Source organism: Polyodon spathula, chromosome 1 (genome assembly GCF_017654505.1).
Source record: "Polyodon spathula isolate WHYD16114869_AA chromosome 1, ASM1765450v1, whole genome shotgun sequence".
NCBI lineage: Eukaryota > Metazoa > Chordata > Actinopteri > Acipenseriformes > Polyodontidae > Polyodon > Polyodon spathula.
The window spans coordinates 11,610,045-11,630,676 of record NC_054534.1 but is presented as its reverse complement, the minus strand read 5'-3'; the positions used below and the strand labels follow the sequence as shown (position 1 = coordinate 11,630,676).

The 20,632-nt window shown below is 37.4% G+C and overlaps 2 protein-coding genes across 2 annotated transcripts; both read left to right on the top strand.

Annotated features, from left to right (window-relative positions):
* Positions 1–880: 880 nt before the first annotated feature.
* Positions 881–4,153, top strand: LOC121314156 (molybdopterin synthase sulfur carrier subunit). Its single transcript, XM_041247153.1, has 3 exons — positions 881–986; positions 1,628–1,749; positions 4,027–4,153. Exons 1-3 carry the CDS (start codon positions 975–977, stop codon positions 4,151–4,153), a joined length of 261 nt encoding a protein of 86 aa, XP_041103087.1. The 5' UTR covers positions 881–974.
* Positions 4,154–4,653: 500 nt separating this feature from the next.
* Positions 4,654–16,341, top strand: LOC121314147 (molybdopterin synthase catalytic subunit). The gene is made up of 5 exons (XM_041247141.1): positions 4,654–4,736; positions 5,848–5,982; positions 14,206–14,359; positions 14,738–14,861; positions 15,247–16,341. Exons 1-5 carry the CDS (start codon positions 4,694–4,696, stop codon positions 15,319–15,321), a joined length of 531 nt encoding a protein of 176 aa, XP_041103075.1. The 5' UTR covers positions 4,654–4,693; the 3' UTR covers positions 15,322–16,341.
* The last annotated feature ends 4,291 nt before the right edge of the window (positions 16,342–20,632 follow it).

Below are 20,632 nucleotides of genomic sequence, written 5' to 3'. Positions count from 1 at the left end.
TGTTACATTATCAGTTATCACATTATTGGGTGATTATTACATTAGGTAACAATACACTGAGGATTGTTACATTACTGGGAGATTATTACATGAATGGTTGTTACAATCTTCTGATGAATTCTTCATAATCAGCTAAATGTAGATATAGAACAGTCACTGCGGCAATAAATCCCGAATCTGGTCAGCTGCTTGCGGTTGTTTAAAATGTATTTTGTTTAACGCTGAAGCCATATTAAGGGATTGTGGTTTTTAAAAAGCATATTTTAAGCACTTACAACCCTATAAAATACAGCAATACTATCTTTTCTATTTAGTAGTCGCCACTTATTATTATTATTTTTAAATAATTTTCTCTCAATTTAGAATCTCCAATTATTTGATGACTCAGCTCACCGCTCCCACCCCGCGCTGACTCAGGAGGGTGAAGACAAACACTGTACATCAACCAGCCGCTTTTCACGCTGTAGACTCAGCATACAGCCATCCCAGAGCTACAGCGTCGGACGACAGCTCTGGGGTTAATTTAAAAGCAAGCTCGCAGACGCCCGGCTAGACTACAAGGGTCGCTAGTGCACGGTGAGCAGAAGACACGCTGGACAATTTAAATCGGCCCCTGGGCGGCGCTCGGCCAAGTGTGGGCCGCCCACTGATAATATAAATTTCAGGTCAGAATAATAAAAAAAAAAGAAAACACAGCTAACTAGTAAGACAAGCATTGAAAAACAATATATTTTTCAATTTAAGAACACGATTAAAAATGGAAGTGATCACAACTGTTACACAGACCCGATCGTTAAGAGAATGATTATTTTCAACAGGGTGGTACTTGTTGTGATGGAGGTGTACACTTCAGTATCAACTGTCACGTGATAGGGGTGTACTACCGAGGGTGATGACGTTTTTAAAGCTGCGCGTTGAAGGAAGACAGTTCTCCGGCCTGCAGTTATACACTCTTGAAACATATCATCTTCTTAATGACTACCGAGGTATTTAGACGGCAAATTAATATTAATAATAATAATTACAGTCTTTTGGGTAGATCGGTACCTAGCTTGAGACGAGCGTGGTTGTGTTGTTTGTACTGTACTGTAAAACACAATGTATGTGAAATGCGGTGTTGCTGTTACTCAGTTCGAGTGCATGCTATTGAATTACAAAGTGCAATCTTGAGCTATTGACATGGTCAGCTGTAGTAGTTTTTCAGGTCTCGTGTTACGTTTTGTATTGCTAAGTTAAAGTAGTATTTGAAGTATTTGAGGAATAGTTAGTAATTTAATAGTAGTTGTTGGCCTATAAGCTATATTCTCAGAGCCAGCTGTCACATTCGTACCAAACATCAATCGACAGTAGCCTAACTTTGCGTAACACGCTGCACCATTCTGGCAGTCCCGTATTCTAATAATTTGTATCATACCCGTGGCCCTCGTCCCTGAAAAAATGCTGCATTTGTCAATGTGCAAGTCTGAATTTGAGCTTCTGATATGAAATTTGGGTTTCATTTAACCTTTTTGTGTGTGTGTGTGTGTGTGTATATATATATATATATATTATATATATATATATATATATATATATATATATATATATATATATATATATATTTTTTTTTTTTTTTTCTTTGGTACAGGTTCTGGTGTTGTATTTTGCTAAAAGTGCTGAACTAGCAGAAGTTCGATCAGAGAACATCACTGTCCCTCATCAAGTAACGTCCTTGCAGCTCTGGGAAGAGCTGGTCAGAAAACATCCCAGGTAAAACAAGCATGCTTATCAAGAGTAGGGTTACCAGATTTCTAGAGTGAACAAAAACGGGGCGTTTTTTATTTCTTAAATTCACTGAAGCTGTAGCAACTCTGAAGCATTTAAAAATAAATATAATAACACAATCCACTTTTAAAAATTAAATAACACTGTGTTTACTTTTCTTTCTACTCTGCTGAAAATGAGCTCTTGCCTGAAACGTCCTGAAATAAATGATTTTGTAATCATTTAAACCTTTTGTGTACATCCAGAAAAAAAACTTTTCATTTTTCAAAAATAGCCTATATATAATGTTATATATATATATAATATATATATATATATATATATATATATACATACACACACACACACACACACACACACACCCAGTGAAACTCTGATACAATGTTCTACCTTGGGATTGTAAAAACAGTATGTAATAACCAGGTACATGCACTTACCCGACAAATCAGCACAAAAATCAAGACCTAGTAAAGTACTAATGGATTCATGTACATTTACAGTGTATGTAGTATAAAGGTTTATTACAGAAGAAACAATATAAAACAATGTAATGTAACTAGTACTGTACATTACTATACAGTATGTAACATTCTGTATTTTAATTGTTTAATAGAGTAATTCTATGTTGCCTTGGATAAAGATGGTCAGCTAAATTAATTATAAAAAATAAAACCTGTAACTGTACAATAAAAAATGAACTAATTAATAAAAAAAATACAGTACAGTAATAAGTTATAGAAATAATAGAAATGCTATTTTAAGGAGTCTTTTAGGCCCTGGCCACATTAGCATTTTACTTTAGAACCGAGTTATTAGCAAGTTAAAGGTCTTTATTTCGACTTTTAATTAAAGAATGTCTTATCCGCCCCAGATTTTCCCTTTGTGCAAATTCCCATCTAGTTTATTTACTATGAGGTGGGCATCCCCCCCCCCCCCCCCCCCCCCCCCCCCCCCCCCATAAATTTTGATTAATTAGGCACTTTGCCGTAGCTCCTCCGTTCTGCTCCCATGTTCAATAAAAATATTGGGGGGGGGGGGGCCAGCAAAGTGTTTTTTTCAACAACAGCTGGGTTAAACTAACCCGGTTTCATTACGGCAATCTGTCCGCTCTAACACTGTTGGGCTAGGGTTCAGGTAAATCGGTTTTGAACTTGTGGGTAGGAACTTAGAAGACTGCCTCAGTGACTGCTGCTTTTTAAACTTGAGCTCTTTGACAACATAATTCTGACTGCTTTCGTCCCTTTACGATTTCTCCAATAATGTACAGTTTGTCCTTAAGTGAAGTTGACGATCATTTTAGCGCTGGCTATGATACTACTGTATAAATTACAGTGATAGAGAGCAAGGTCAAATTCAAACAGCAAGCAGTAGGCCTACGAGTACGCAATACGCGCAGCACAGAACACTGCGTGCCATCGTGGTTCATGCGTAATAACAGGAAGTATGCACTATCAGAGTACGTACTAAAAGGAGAATTTAAATAGGATTTAATACAATTTTATTCGGTTCCGTGATACTGGTTGTTTATATAAGTGTGCACGTTATATCCCAAGATAGGCAATTATATCCACACGTGTAATTATATATATATATATATCTATTAATATATATATAATATATATATTTGTATATATATATATATATATAGTATATATATATGTGTATATATATATATATCTATATATATATATATATATATATATATATATATATATATATATATATGTGTGTAATATATATATATATATATATATATATATATATATATATATATATATATATATATATATATATATATATATATATATATATATATATATATATATAAATATCATTGTAAGTTTCCTTCCTTTTTGGCTTAATTATTGAGCTTATTGCTCTACAGTGAATTAGAATGTTTTACTTGTTGAATTAAAACAAAAATGTTTGTACAAGTAACAAATAACTTAACCCATTAAGTACCAAACTAATTTCTTTGAAAAAGACCTGAATACAAGCTGTGTGTGTAATTTGATACACTACGGTTAGACTTATAACTTTAGCGGTTAACACAAATTAAGAAAATATCGTAACAATATAGTCAAAGAAAATTAAAATAATGGGTAGTTGCCAGTTAAAAATGCTCCTGACAAATGAGGACAATGGCACTTGATGGGTTAAAACAAGGTAAACCGGGAGAGTCCAATGGACCCATGTGCTTATCTAAAGCCTCTCGGTTTCTCATAGTGTTGCGTGTGTGTCTCGTTCTTACCGTCCCCTCAGACTTGCTGCCATACGGGACCAGGTGGTCCTGGCGGTCCATCAGGAATACGTCTCTCTTGGTGATGAGCTTCTGATTCTCCATCCAGGTGACGAGGTTGCTGTTATCCCCCCTCTCAGCGGGGGCTAGCTCTTTTTGGACATATATGGGTATGTCTAGCTTTCCTTCAAAAGGAGTCTTCGGAGGAGGAGGCTTCGTGTTGGAGCTCCGAATCGATTCCTTAATTTTGTGGAGGTCGTCCGAGTCCGTTGAGGCTCGACGGACATGCTTCCCTGCCCTGCGCTGCCCAACTCGGGATTGTTTTGTATACGGAGCCATGGTGCTGTGCCTAGAAGGATGAACACAGCATTAATCAAGCGCATTGTGGGCCTGTGTCTGCTGAAGGAGTGCACAGTATTAGTGTTGGTTTCTAAGTGGTCAAACACACCAGCAAAGCTTCATTTACTCTGGCAAAGTGCATTGTTTGACTTTTGCTCCTGTTTACTGGGTATACTTGTAGATATCATGTATGCAATTCTGAAAACTGTTCTACTAGTCATGGATTTTAATTAAAATAAAAAACAGATATGTGGTACCATAGTTGGGTAAGGAAAACCCTCAGTCATTTCTGGTTGTCTTACTATTTCATGTTCTAGGACGTTTAACCTCAGCAGTCTTTGGATTCAAAACATGTCACGAGCAGCAAATGACCTTGGAAGTGCGGGACTTGAAGGTAAGTATGTAGAAAGGGTCACTGTAACCTAGTGTGTTGCCAAGTATCATTTTTAATAAAGGTTCTTTCAAATGACACTTAAGAGCTCTATCGCATCCAAGCACACGGCAGGTAAGATTAATGCAGTTAGTTTATTAGTTGTATTCCTACCCTTTAAGATACAAGGGACATATGTATCCCACAAATACAAGTGATGACAAACTTTCTAATTTTTGCAATGAGGAGCATGAAAAACAAGGTTTAAAATTCTGACAAGTTGGATCTGGTTGTCCAATCTGTCAGGTTCCTCCTCGTGATGAGTTACCCTCAAATGTATTTTAAAAAAATAACATAATTTTGTGCAAACTTAGCGCTACATCGGTATCTAAAGGGATGCCCCTGACACCCATTGAGGAGAATATTGTTCAGCCCCATTAACTGCCTTCTGCTCTATTACTTGTCAGTCTCAAACATTATTAAAGGAGTGTGCATTGATTACACTATGTAACACAATTTTTCTTCCTGGGTAGTAAGTGTCATTTCCTAATTGCTTATGCCTCAAAAGTATAGAAAATGGCTATTATTCCCCACAAACTTTGCTTTTGTGACCAGGACAGTGATATTTCAAAATATCACTATTTCCAATGGGAAAACGGGCAAATGTGTGTCTTTTCGTTCACATAAAGTCAGAAAAAAACAATATATGAATCCAAATTAACATGTATTTATACTAAAGTAATACAAAAATGACTACAAAAGATTTAGAAGTGAGTAGTTTTTCGAGATTTACGATTATACTTACTTATACATATTATACTATTATATGTGAATTGCAAATGAAAAGGTACAGTAGCTTGATCAGTTTTACTGTAGCATGAATACAGTGATATTGGAGTGTTATACAGTAGAACCTGGTAATGTCTGCTTCAGACTCTCTGTGTCACAGTATTAAACAAGGTGTGTATAATGCAATTTACCAGTCAGGTTTTTTTCATTGAAACCTTTCAATACACCTCAACAAGGAAATGGGCCCTTTTGAAGTACAATGCTGAGAATGAAAGATTTGTTCAAATACATTTTACTGCTGTGATGGCAGACTTGTCCAAAGGATTTTATTTTGTTTGTTTTTCAGTTGAATACGCTGACATGAGCGGCTGTGAAATTGCTGCCAGTGACATTGTTAAGCTTACCCACGACAAGCTCTCCACAGAGGAGGTTTCTGCGTCAGTGGTGTGCCCTTCTTGTGGGGCAGTCTCTCTGTTTATTGGTAAGTTGCTATTTGAAGCATGGCTTAACCCTTTGCGGTCCATTTATTCAGCACCTGTCAGACGTGTCCGGTCTAATTTATTTTTATACAAGCTGTTTATTTTACATGCACTGTTTTAAAAGTAATTTTATTAACAGTAAAATAGGTTTAAAAGGCACTACATATCAAAAGGACCCTCATTACTGCATCTCCAGCTCTGCCCCACTCCTTGTTTGCTGTGTTTATAACGTATCACTTCATAGTAGTGCATAATGGTGAAGGGACTATGTGTATTGCTCAGATCCGCCTCCATTTATTTTTTTTTTGGTTTCTCTCGGCCATTGAAAGCTTTTCTCTGCGTTTTCTAGAGAAAAAATGAGGGACCTTTGTGTGACGCCTTTTTGATGATGTCGATTCTAAGACTTTTAGTTCAAGATTGTACCACTTTTATGGGCTCTGTGCATACAGGTTATTCAGAACCATTAATCCAGGCTTTGTGAATGTTTTCTGTCTGCACCACATCACTTCTAATTTTATATTACACATAATTCACATGTACAACACATTTTAATAGTTATTTTATTAATGGGATTAAAGCTGACTTCAGTTTTTAATAGCATACGCAATGTAAAATAAACAGTAGATGAATCTCTTTCTTTGCAGTCTTTTGTATGTGGACTGTACCAGTTTTTATCAATTTATTTATTTATTTAAATAGAGTTTTAATTTGAAAATGTTTACTTAATTGTTAATATTTCATTGTAACAATTCTTAAATCTGCTAATACAATCAGCTTTTATTCTGTAGTGTAGTGATCATATTTATTATTTATTTACAACTTCTCTTGTTTGGCTATTGGGTTTCATATACAAATTGGATACGGTTGCAGGAGTTTGAATAATTCAATACAAGGAACTCTCCAGTGGTTACAAATCCAGGAACATTCATTTGGGTGAATCTCAGAACTCATTTCACACCTTTGTTTTGCAGTCAGTCTTATATCTGCCTCCTGAAGCAATACTTTTATCACTTTACTTTTCAGTTTTGCCCCACACCAAGTACCTTCTGTTGACACTTTGGGGTTCACAGAGTCAGACAAGTCTTCAAAGTGAAGTAAAAGAAATGACTGTTTTTGACTTCCTGAAATTACAAAACAAAGACTGATTTCAGTGCCTTTAAATATGAGAAGTTGAAATTTCTGGGACTTCTCAATCGTGCGTAAAAACATTACTTTAAATGTTCCTATAAAAGGCACGTTTCGAAGTAATATGTGTTAGTAAATCTTGATGTCACTACATTTTTTTGCATGTGGAAATTTGCATTTAAAACGCCCCTGTATTGCCTTCTATGGTAAATGCACCGTCTGTCATGGCTCCGTTTCGAGAGCCCGCACTGCTGTTCTGAAGAATAAATGAATCATGGGTTCTGCCTGGCCATTTAGCCAAAGCAGTTAGTAGACGGAGTCGGGCATCACATATAACCAGCACATTGAGTGGTACTCTCCCCAGTTCACAAAGTTAAAGTTCATTCATTGTCTGCTTTAATTGCTATTTGGGTGCAATCTATAACACCAATGGTATTGGGGAACCCAGCAATTAAATGAAAATCCCTTTTTATTTCAATCTGCTGTCCATCAGTGTAAGGAAACTGAATTTACTGAGGACAAAGGACAATGATGCAGTCTGAAGCCACTGGCATCAGTGCACTGAAAGAGGCGTGTGAAATGCCACTTATGTCTTTGAAAGCCAAGAGTAGACAGTAAATTTACAGTATTATCGTAAATCTCGAAAAACTACTCGCTTCTAAATCTTTTGTATTACTTTAGTATAAATACATGTTAATTTGGATTCATATGTTGTTTTTTTCTGACTTTATGTGAACAAAAAGACACAAAAGCTCCCGTTTTCTCATTGGAAATAGTGATATTTCAAAATATCACTGTCCTGGTCACAAAAGCAAAGTTTGTGGGGAATAATAGCCATTTTCTATACTTTTGAGGCATAAGCAATTAGGAAATAGCACTTACTACCCAGGAACAAAAAAAAATAAAAAAAATTGTTACATGGTGTAATTGGTGAGAAAAGGCTAATTAGGTAACATGCTAGTTAACTTGGAGAACATCTAACAAAGACACTTTTATACTTAGGCCAGTGTTCTAACACAGTGTTATACTCATTTCACACTTTTAACTGACTTGGGCTTCAGACTGAAGTCCCCTTGCTTTATCTGACCATTTCATTGAAATTGACAAGATTTACATTTTCATTTAAAAATAAAAATTTTGAATGAAATTCACTTATGATTATCAGATTATATAAGTACACGTATCATATAATGAAATATTAGGTTTTTATAGACAGGTTTATACAGTTAAAAGCATAGATAATCATGAAAAACCTGGTTTCCAGCAGGGGTACTCAAACTTTTGACTGGTACTGTGTGTGTGTATATATGTGTGTGTATGTATGTGTATATATATATATATCTATATCTATATCTATATCTATCTATCTATCTATCTATCTATCTATCTATCTATCTATCTATCTATCTATATATATAGTGTGTGTGTTTGTTTTATTTATACACACGTCAAATTTCAGCTATACACGCAATTGTTTTTCATTATGCAGTGATGGTGTATCTTTATCCTGAATAGGGGGGTTACATTTTTTTCTTGCAGTACCATTATTCTAACACAACGAAACAATTGTACGTATAGTCCAGAGTGTGCTTGAGAATACGAACATTTCCACGCAAAGTTGTATGTCGATAAATCTCATACTTTGTTAGGCTGTGCGTACACACAATTTAGAATGAAATTTGTGCGTATGTACAATATGATAAATATATCCCCTGGTCATCAGTGTACTGTTCACAACAGTCTGGGTCATGCTGATCAGTACTGAGTGGAGTTAATAACATTACGTAATGTGACCAAATATCTCTGTTTCCAGAACCACTAACTAGACAAAATACTAGCTCTATAACTGCAGTACTGATAAAATAATACTAAATTCACAAGATGTGATGCAATTAACATTGAATGTATAGCAGTATATAATACAAAATAACGAAACAGCATGTCAGTAAAGGCAATGCAGTTCTACATTACAATAGCTGGTCGTGTTTAAAAAGTCCCATCACTTGTTGCAACTGCAAGTCATTTCTGGATGTTGGCAAAAACAATCTGATTCAAACTGGTGAACATTGTGTTTCTGAATGAAGTCCAGAATACCAACATCTGTCACATTGGAATAATCCAGAGAATGCTTAATCCTGATTCGAGAAGTACATTATTAAATGTAATAAAATAAATGTAGCCCGTGATCATGTCTCCTCTTGCATTTGGTTATACAATCAGGTTTATTGTAAAACTTTAAACTCGCTTGAGTGAAGTGGCATACAGGAAATAGCATTCAATAAAAAGTTTGCATGTTAAATGCATATTGAAGGCTGCAGTATTATTTCTCCAAAGTGTGCTTGTATATTAAATGCATATTGAGGCTTACCTTATTACTTGCTGTTTGCAGTGAGGCTGATGGTCATGAAGTCCTGCCCCGTTATGGGTCCTGAAACCATGTGAACCTGAAACTTTCCAGATGACAGTCATTTCACACATGAATATTTTATTATTATGAATATCGAGGACATGGCTGTTGCAGCTGGATTTGCTTCTAGGAAACCAATTAGCTTTTGATGCTTTGATCAGCAGAAGCGATCTTGTTCTAGAATATTACATCTACTGTACTATTTACCTCTTGTTACAAACTTATTTTGATTCCTTTGTGGTAGCCGTAGGGCTAGGTATCAGCAGTGTCTTTACTATACTATACAAGGGTCACACTACGATACGCATCACGATACAGTAAATGAAGCATGAAACATTAAAAAAAAAATAATCACCACACAATTGTCATTTGTTTTGTCAAATAAGTTTCATGGCCTGTTTTACTTTTGTTTCCTGTTTATTCTGTAAAATATATTTCTTTAAAACAAAATTACAAGTCAGGGCTCCAGATACACAGTTTTTGTCTTAGGAGCCAATTGCTGGTTTCCACTTCAGGAGCAAGTTGGTTGCTATCATATTCAACTGCTTAAACTACAACAACTTTAAGACACTAAAGTGATACTAAAACAATGACTTAATGTCTGTACTCACTTCTTTGTTGCCACTTTCTGCTGAATGGTTGATCTGTGCAGCTGATGGCTCAGCATGTTTATCTTTTACATATTTTGCAAGTGTTGTGTCTGGAACTGGCGACACTTCTGATTGTGTACAGTTAGTGTAACGTGGGAATAGCATGCTGCAGCTCCCCTGCTCGGTGTCAGTGAAGTCCTGATCTGACAGCATGTAATGCAGACAGCTCTTACTATTACATGTTACTAGGGATGTGCTGTTGGTACGTTTTCATAAACGTTTAAATGCTATGCAGGTGTTGGCGTTTAAATATTTTAAACCATATCTACACATACTGTTATTACATTCTGATGTATACTGACTGCCCTGGTTAGTATTTTCTAAGCAATTATGCCTAAATAAGAAAATAATGGTTTAACATCACAAAAACTTACTAGAAAAAAAAAATAAAATCAAATAAACTACACTCCAAAGTATATATGAAATTAGTGCTTTCACTCAATTCAAGTTTTTGATTAGTTAATTTGTGGGCATCAGTTGATTTAACCGGTAGATTCATCCATGCACATTTTTAATAAAGGTAACAATCTTCTAGCAGCTGTCCTGCATATAATACTAAACTGTTAATAGAATCTTAAAAAAAAAAAAAAAGCCCAATGAGAAATTGGTCTTTTTAAAAAAACAAAGTGAATAAAATAAAATAAACTTTTTTTTAAACTTTATTTTATATCAGAGAACAAAAACACAACTTACTTGTGTTACAGAATCTGTCAAATGCAGATTCCAGTACATTGTAATATTAACACTACTGTTCAGGGATTGGTACCACAAATGGGAAATATATATATATATATATATATATATATATATATATATATATATATATATATATATATATATATATATATATAGTACTGTGCAAAAGTTTTAGGCAGGTGTGAAAAAAATGCTGTAAAGGAAGAATGCTTTCAAAAATAGACATGTTAATAGAGTATATTTATTAATTAACTAAATGCAAAGTGAGTGAACAGAAGAATAATCTAAATCAAATGCATATTTGGTGTGACCTTTGCCTTCAAAATAGCATCAGTTCTTCTAGGTACACTTGCACAAAGTCAGAGATTTTGTAGGCATATAGTCAGGTGTATGATTAAACAATTATACCAAACAGTTGCTAATGATCACCAATTCAGTATGTAGTTGAAACACAATCATGTAGGAAGAAAAAAATTGGGTGAGGAACAGCCAAACTCAGCTAACAAGGTGAGGTTGATGAAGACAGTTTACTGTCAAAAGTCATACACCATGGCGAGAATGCGACTGAGACTGAGCACAGCAACAAGACACAAGGTAGTTATACTGCATCAGCAAGGTCTCTCCCAGGCAGAAATTTCAAGGCAGACAGGGGTTACCAGATGTGCTGTCCAAGCTCTTTTGAAGAAGCACAAAGAAACGGGCAACGTTGAGGACCGTAGACGCAGTGGTCGGCCAAGGAAACTTACTGCAGCAGATAAGACACATCATGCTTACTTCCCTTCGCAATCGGAAGATGTCCAGCATTGCCATCAGCTCTGAATTGGCAGAAAACAGTGAGACCCTGGTACACCTATCTACTGTCCGGAGAAGTCTGGTCAGAAGTGGCCTTCATGGAAGACTTGCGGCCAAAAAGCCATACCTCCGACGTGGAAACAAGGCCAAACGACTCAACTATGCACGAAAACACAGGAACTGTGGTGCAGAAAAATGGGAGCAGGTGCTCTGGACTGATGAGTCAAAATTTGAGATATTTGGCTGTAGCAGAAGGCAGTTTGTTCACCGAAGGGCTGGAAAGCGGTACACAAATGAGTGTCTGCAGGCAACAGTGAAGCATGGTGGAGGTTCCTTGCAAGTTTGGGGCTGCATTTCTGCAAATGGAGTTGAGGATTTGGTCAGAATTAATGGTCTCCTCAATGCTGAGAAGTACAGGCAGATACTTATCCATCATGCAATACCATCAGGGAGGCATCTGATTGGCCCCAGATTGATTCTGCAGCATGACAACGACCCCAAACATACAGCGAAAGTCATTAAGAACTATCTTCAGTGTAAAGAAGAACGATGAGTCCTGGAAGTGATGGTATGGCCCCCACAGAGCCCTGATCTCAACGTCATCGAGTCTGTCTGGGATTACATGAAGAGAGAGAAGCAACTGAGGCTGCCTAAATCCGCAGAACAACTGTGGTTAGTTCTCCAAGATGTTTGGGCCAACCTACCTGCCGAGTTCCTTCAAAAACTGTGTGCAAGTGTACCTAGAAGAATTGATGCTGTTTTGAAGGCAAAGGGTGGTCACACCAAATATTGATTTGATGTAGATTTTTCTTCTGTTCCCTCACTTTGCATTTTGTTAATTGATAAATATAAACTATTAACATGTCTATTTTTGAAAGCATTCTTACTTTACAGCATTTTTTCACACCTGCCTAAAACTTTTGCACAGTACTGTGTGTGTGTATATATATATATATATATATATATATATATATATATATATATATATATATATATATATATATATATATATATATAATATATACACAACATACACACACACAGTGCCTATAGAAAGTCTACACCCTTTTTCAAATTTTTCACCTTTTGTTGCCTTATAGTCTGGAATTATAATAGTTTTTTTTTTTCACTTATCTACACATCCTACCCCACAAATTCCAAGTGAAAGAAATATTCTAAGTCTTTAATAAGAAGTACATATTAGAAATCATGTAATAGGAATTGTAAATTAGCTCAGGTGTAACCAATCGCCTTCACAATCACACAGCAAGTTAAGTGGTCTCTACCTATGTTAAATTGTAGTGATTCACATAATTTCAGGATAAATTCAGGAGTTCCTGTAGGTTCCCTCTGTTGGGTAGTGCATTTCAAAGCAAAGACTCAACCGTGAGCATCAAGGCACTTTCAAAAGAACTCTGTGACAAAGTTGTTGAAAGGCACAGATCAGGAGATGGGTATAAAAAATATCAAAGGCCTTGAATATCCCTTGGAGCACGGTCAAGATGATTATTAAGAAGTAGAAGGTATATGGTACCACCAAGGCCCTGCCTCGATCAGGCTAGAAGAAGCTAGAAGAGCAAGAAGGAGACTGATCAGAGAGGCTACCAAGAGGCCAATGGCAAATTTGCAAGAGCTACAGGCTTTTATGGCCAAGACTGGTCATCGTTGTTCATGTGACAACAATATGCGAAGCACTCCACAAATCTGGCCTGTATGGTAGGGTGGCAAGAAGGATGCCATGAAACTCAAGAAAGCCCACCTTGAGTCATGTTTGAAGTACGCAAAATAACATGCAGGAGATTCTATAGCCATGTGGCAAAAAGTTTTGTGGTCTGACAAACTAAAATGGAACTTTTTGGCCTAAATGCAAAGCGTTATGTTTGGCGCAAACTCAACACAGCACATCACCCAAAGAACACCATCCCTACTGTGAAGCATGGTGGTGGCAGCATCATGTTATGGGGATGTTTCTCATTGGTAGGGATTGGGGCACTTGTCAGGCAAGGTAAAATGAATGGAGCAAAGTACAGAGCAGTCCTTGAGGAAAACCTGCTGCCCTCTGCAAGAAAGCTGAAACTGGGACTGAAGTTCACCTTTCAGCATGACAACGACCCAAAGCGCACAGTCAAAACTACACTGGAACCAATCAGAAATTTGGGACATGACTTGAAGATTGCTGTCCATCAGCGCTCCCCAAGGAACTTGACAGAGCTTGAACAGTTTTGTAAAGAAGAATGGTCAAATATTGCCAAATCTAGGTGTGCAAAATTGGTAGAGACCTATCCCAACAGACTCACAGCTGTAATTGCTGCCAAAGCTGCTTCCCCCAAATATTAACTCGTGGGGGTGGAGACTTATCCAGTTTTGTATTTTTAATATATAATTTTTTTCTAAATATTTTTTTTCCCCCCCTTAACAGTGTGGAGTATGGTGTGTAGATGAATGGGAAAAAAAATCCTCATTTAAATGCATGAAACTCTGAGGCACTGACAAAAGAAAATTTCTACAGACACTGTACATGTCTTGGTTAAAAATGTTTCTTTTTTACACTTCAGGAATAACAAGAAACAGTTTTGAAGGGAAAAAGGTTGTTGAGTTGGAATATGAAGCGTACATCCCCATGGCTCAATCGGAGATGAAGAAGATCTGCCTGGACGTGAGGCAGAAGTGGCCATCAGTAAAACACATTAGCATTCATCACAGACTAGGGTAAGCTGTACAGCTGCATTACATTTACATTGTAATTGCTGTTAAAGTAATGTATACTCTTTAAAGGCTACAGTTTGCTATAAGTGATCCTTGCTCAGGAGAGCAGTTGTTTTTTCAAATTATTTATAGAGATGTACAGTTTATAATGGGAACATAGTGCATCATGTGAGTATTGTGTTAAAAACCTATGTAATCTCTTCTAATGGAACCAGCACCCTGTAACATAACCCACTACGTGTTGATATGACTCAGACCAGGCTGTATTTCCAATGCATTTTACTGTCAGATGATATTTCCAGTACATTTTTATCCTACAAGACAAAGTATGGTACTAAATAGAATCTTATAAATATGTTTTTACATCTCTTCATTTCACAGGGTGGTCCCGGTAGCTGAAGCAAGTGTCATAATAGCCATTTCCTCGCCTCACAGAAGTGAATCTCTTGAAGCAGTAAAATACTGCATAGATACACTAAAAGCAACTGTTCCAATATGGAAGAAAGTAAGTCTTTGTTACTTAAAAAAAACAACATTTCAAACACAACTAGAATAGCTACACTTTAAATAGTCACCCCACACTAAATGAACATTAATGGGATACACTCGGACAGTATATTCCCAACACAATAATTCAAAACTGGGGAATATCCTGGAATTGTCATGCTAAAAGAGCTTTTGATGAGACAAGTTATAGATCAGTTCAAAATCATGGCTGCCTGTTTCTCTTCACAGATCTTTAGAAATGTAAATGTTGTCTGATTTTAAAGTTAACTTGTTTTTTTATTTGCATTCACACTGTATTTTTTATATATTTGAATGAATACACAATATGCAGTACTATTTCATTAATACATTTTTTTTCATATTAAATAATATTTCCATCTTAGGAAATTTATGAAACAGAGGATTATTCTTGGAAGGAAAACAAGGAGTGCAGGTGGGCAGAAAGCAGACAGAAATAATACTGGAGTACTGCACGAGGAAGCAGAGGAAACTGGAATAATACTGGAGCATTGCATGAGGAAGCAGAGGAAACAGGAATAATACCAGAACACTGCACAAGGAAGCAGAGGAAACAGAAATACTGGAAATCTGTATTTCTGATAGTAGATGAAATGATGGATCAAAGCTGTGTAATAAATATAAGTATGGTATATTTGATGATGGTAGGTTATGGAATAAAATTCGGATTTCACAGACCTGTTTTTAAGATTAAATAAACCCAAGCAGACAATATTTCAGAGCACTATAAAAGCCTAAAAATAGTGGTACTTGCTTTCTTGCTTAAACAGAGTGCTGTCATTTGTTAAAGGCAAGCATGCAACACCCCCTGCAGTTACTGCCGACATTCTCTGTCTGGTGGTGACTTGTCCATATGTTGAGACTGCACATTCTGCATCCACTGAATCGGTTGGAAGTGTAAGGCAAAGCTTTGCTAAGTTATACAGATGTGGAAATTGAAACGGTTCCAAAGCTCAGTTACACAAGGGCATCTGGCATACTTTAATAAAGGCAATTATGCAGCACGTTTGTTGTCCCATCCACTAACTTATTTTATTAGTACTGAGTCAAAGAAAACGTGCCTATTCAGGTCTAAAATTCTGACTGTGTTTAAAAAGTAAGCTGCAGGCTGTTTGAAGTGAGGTGGCTGTGCTGGATCATACCTGTAGTACTGACTTAACTTGACTACAGTCGACAGGAATACTTTTTGACCACACTGATTTTCCAGTTTGTTTTCTGAAAGCTGTTTATTTTACGCTCTGTTTAGTAGCCTCTGTAGTAACCTTTCGTTTAATGTGTGATTCTGAAGCTAAATAGCGATCGATTGTATTTTCTGCAAAGACACGTTCCAAGATGTGCAAAACAGTTACCTCCATCTGCATCAAACTAGATTTTAGAAACCTAATTCAAAACAATGCAGCACTGACTTTGTCCCACCCCTACTGTACAGTACATGTCACAGAAAAGCCAGTACAGACACATTGATAGGCTGATTTTAAAACATCGTTGTCATTTGAACAGTAAACAAAAGGTATTGACAGTGTCGACCCAAGGGACTTTTTCAGCCTGAAAAAAGAAACAAGGACCAGGGGTCACAAATGGAGTTTAGAAAAAGGGGCATTCAGAACAGAAAATAGGAGACACTTTTTTACACAGAGAATTGTGAGGGTCTGGAATCAACTCCCCAGTAATGTTGTTGAAGCTGACACCCTGGGATCCTTCAAGAAGCTGCTTGATGAGATTTTGGGATCAATAAGCTACTAACAACCAAACGAGCAAGATGGGCCGAATGGCCTCCTCTCGTTTGTAAACTTTCTTATGTTCTTATGTTCTTAAAAACGTTAACGCTTTGGTGTATTTTTTTGTATATGTTATTTGTGTAAGGACTTTTTTTGTGGCTTAAGTGCAACGCACACAGGACGACGAAGGAATAATTTAAAAAAAAGCCTATGTACAGAAGTAAGATATGTAGTTTGTGTTGCTTGTGTTGTGCAGTAGTTCATTTAAATTAGTTTTTTTTTCTCTCTACTTGTTCGGTATGCATTGGCCCTAAAAGAGGTGAATTTTGCGTGGACCCTTCAGTTTCCTGATTTTCCCCGAAATCGCTATTTAGGTAGATCCCTATAAATCAAGGGCTGGCAATAGAACGTGGAACAAAAACCCCAGTATGATTGGTCGAGCGAGGTTTCAGTTGTCCATATATATTAGATGGATATGGACAATTCGAGCCTCATCACTAGAAATCACTGCGCTGTCTCACGCAATTTACAGTACCAGCAGCCATCTTCTTTACAGTTACAAAGTTACAGCAACTATATAACTTGAGTCTAGCTAACTGAAAGATACTGAACCATCAACAAAAATCCCCAAAGTAGTATGTATAACAACTTGAATTAGATGAATAACAATTAAATGAACTGTAATGTTGCTTGAAATATTATATGCTTCTTCTTGGGCGTTTCTTACATTTCCATAGCAAACCGCTTTGCATTTTGTTAAGATGTACATTTTCCTCACTTGAGAGATGTATTTTAATTAGTTTCTGTTTTAGTCAGCCCTGTAATTTTTGTGGGTATTTTTCTTTGTTAGTCTCCGAGCTGCCTAAATGGAAACAAAACGGGGCAATCCATCACTTCAAATAATGTATTTTTAACGGTTTGTAAATGCTACAGAAACACAAAGACCCATCTGCACATTATCCAGCCCTCTCTGCCACAGATTTCTGGAATCCGAGACGGCATCGAATTAATTTTGATTCCTCCAATCGCTGCGTTCTGCTGACAACTGTGTCTTGTACTTGGAGAAACAAATAATAATACAATGCCGTCTCAACACCGCCACCTGGTGGATCTTTTCAATGACAATGTGCAATTCACCACATATCAAAAAAAAAAAAAAAAAAGTTTTACTTTTCATGTTTCAATTAAATCAATGTACTAGCGTAACTTAGTGTGTCGTTCGTATTTTTTGGTCCCTTTATTGGCGGGTATTTTAAACACAATTTCTGTTATTTTTTTCCCCAAATCCCTTGTTTGACCTGGATAATAAATGCAATAAGGCCCTTCAGTGTGTCCGTGTGATAACTTGAAATCCTGATTTTCCTGTATATGAGTATAGCTTCTTAGACTGGTGTAATGTGGAATACATTCAAAACCTTGGATGCTTTTTTTTTTTTTTTTTTTTGGAAGGTACCAAAAAATATCTGCTTTGTTTTTAAAAAAAACATCTTGATTTCTTTTTGCTACCATAGATAAAAAAAAAAAAATCTTTCCCATAATAGTTCCACCCTGGATACTGGCTCATCTTGTAGCTGGAATGACTTCTTAAACTATTTTAAAAACGAAATAGTAGACATCAGAACTCAGATTCCACAAATGCCTTTTATTGAGAAGTATTGTACTACAATATTACCAACTAGAGCTTTTAAGGCTACTATGGAGGTTTTCTCTTTGATTACCCTACACGAGCTGACAGCGTTGGTCCAGCATAAGAGAGCTACAACATGCCCTCTTGATCCTATTCCTATAAAACTATTAAAAGATGTTCTTGGTGTTATTAATACCCACATTTTAAAAATGATAAATGGTTCACTTTCCTCCTGTATAATTCCCCCAGCATTTAAGGTAGCTGTGGTAGAAGATGGTTCTGGTACGTCCCTTTTGTGCTACAAGTCATTCGATCCTTTTGCATGGAAGGCCTCGGTTGCAAAGGTGTACGGTTCTTTGATGGACCTAGATTCAGTTAAAATGTGTTTGCCCCCTGATGATGGGAATGAGTATGCAGAGATGGGAGCCCAGCTAACAAAATTTAAGTTTTTGCAGGTATCACGTAAAGGCCCTGGTCACCCACACCTGTGGTGGTTTTAACAGACTCGCAGAGCAGAAACTGACCGAAGACTGTTACAGCTACTGGAAGCGAAACAAATTGAATATTTGTGAAACTGTAACAAATACTGTAATGACTAATGTGTTTTTAAATGTTAGCTTGCGTAGTTCAGGAGGCGTGCAGCAGGGGGCTTCCGATTTCCTGTCAATTAGTACCTATTTGCTATTTAAGTCCTGATCACTTGCACCTTTGCTGTCCATCGTTTCGTTTTCCTCCTCCTCCCCTCCTCCACCTCATACATGCCTTTGGGGCAAGTGATCATCACTTCTCCGACCTCAGGGCAGGCTTCAGTCTCCCTTGACCTTCAGGGGGGTTCTCACCGTGTGAGTCAGAGCGGACCCCCGGCCACACACTGTTCTTTCGCAGCTCTTGCGCTTATCTTGCATCACTCAAGGCTGTTCTATACTCTGTCTCAGTTCGGGACGTGGCTTCTCATGCTCGAGTCCCATACTAATCTCTATGCCTTGTTCTTATCTCAGGTCCCAGGCAGCGTGAAATCTCGGCCAATTGAGGGTCTAACGAGCACCCCTTTACAGAAGTCTCAGATGCTGGGTACCTCGCCCTCTCTATCGCCTTTCGTGTCCCGGTCTTCCGGGACCATCTTCCTCTGGGGGGAGGCTCCTCGAGTCATAACCCTCATATATGTTTTCAGTTGCTAGGTCTTTCTGCCCTGGGCTCGTGTCGGCATCACCGCCCTCAGTCAGTGACCACTTTCTGTTTCCTGTCTTCGGTTGCTAGGTCCTTCGGCCCTGGGCTCGTGTCGGCATCGCCGCCCTCAGTCAGTGACCACTTTCTGTTTCCTGTCTCCGGTTGCTAGGTCCTTCGGCCCTGGGCTCGTGTCGGCATCGCCGCCCTCAGTCAGTGACCACTTTCTGTAGCCTGTCTTCGGTTGCTGGGTCCTTCGCCCCTGGGCTCGTGTCGGCATCGCCGCCCTCAGTCAGTGACCACTTTCTATCCTAGCTTCCATGTCCAGCTTCGTTGGTCTGCTACTAGAGTGGGCCTCGCCTGCTCTTTTATCCTAGATTCGGTCCTTTCTAGCCAGCACTCTGTCCTACTTACTGCTCCCTTCTGCTTCTTCTGCCCTATCTCTACCCCCCAGCTCACGCCTCGTGAAAGAATATAAAATCAGTAGAAAGTATTATTCGCAGATCTGCACAGGCCTGTCGTGGTGTTCGCAGAACCAGTCCGAGCTGAGCCTGGCGCAGAGTTCGAATCCTGTTGGGAACATGCCAAGTTATTAGACATGGATTGGATGATTTAAACTGGCCTGTATTGATTGAAATAATATGATATACTCTTTGTCAATAATTATAATAATACTGTATATGCTCCTTTCAAAAAGATCTGTATACTCAGTAGAAAATATTGGGTAATTGTTGTGTGCAGTCTATGAAATCACCTGTTGGAAGGAGTCAAACTAACCTTGTTAGCGCATTCCAGTTTTATGAGAAACAGTAGCCAGTTTCTTTCGTTACTTTACTTTCATTACTTTAAGATAACAGAAGGTAGGAGTTTATATTTAAAAAAAAAAAGGAGTTTCAAAAAAGGAGTTGATGGGATCCTTCTAGAATATATCATTAACTCAAAGAAAAGAACTATTAAGGCAGATTGATGATCAGATTTAATTGGGACTCCTGATCTATTCAGTGGAGGGAAAATCCTGCATAAGCCCAGAGCAAGACCTCATTTGATACCACTGAGCTTGATTTTGTAAGCTGCTGTGGTCCATGCTCTGAGAGTCTCTGAAAAAAAAAAAAAAAAAAAAAACTAGTTTGATGCCTTTTGAAGAAAGTTCTTATTTTTCATATCCTACGCTACACTTCCATATACTGGAAGGTAAACATATATTTGATCTCTCTTTTATATTGGATGCATTGCTATAAGGTA

Coding starts and splice junctions, on each gene's coding strand:
- LOC121314156 (XM_041247153.1), top strand. Junction 1,750..4,026: donor CTGGTCAGAAAACATCCCAG/GTAAAACAAGCA, acceptor CCGTCCCCTCAG/ACTTGCTGCCATACGGGACC.
- LOC121314147 (XM_041247141.1), top strand. CDS start 4,694: ATGTCACGAGCAGCAAATGACCTTGGAAGTGCGGGACTTGAAG. Junction 5,983..14,205: donor GGCAGTCTCTCTGTTTATTG/GTAAGTTGCTAT, acceptor TTTACACTTCAG/GAATAACAAGAAACAGTTTT. Junction 14,360..14,737: donor AGCATTCATCACAGACTAGG/GTAAGCTGTACA, acceptor TTCATTTCACAG/GGTGGTCCCGGTAGCTGAAG.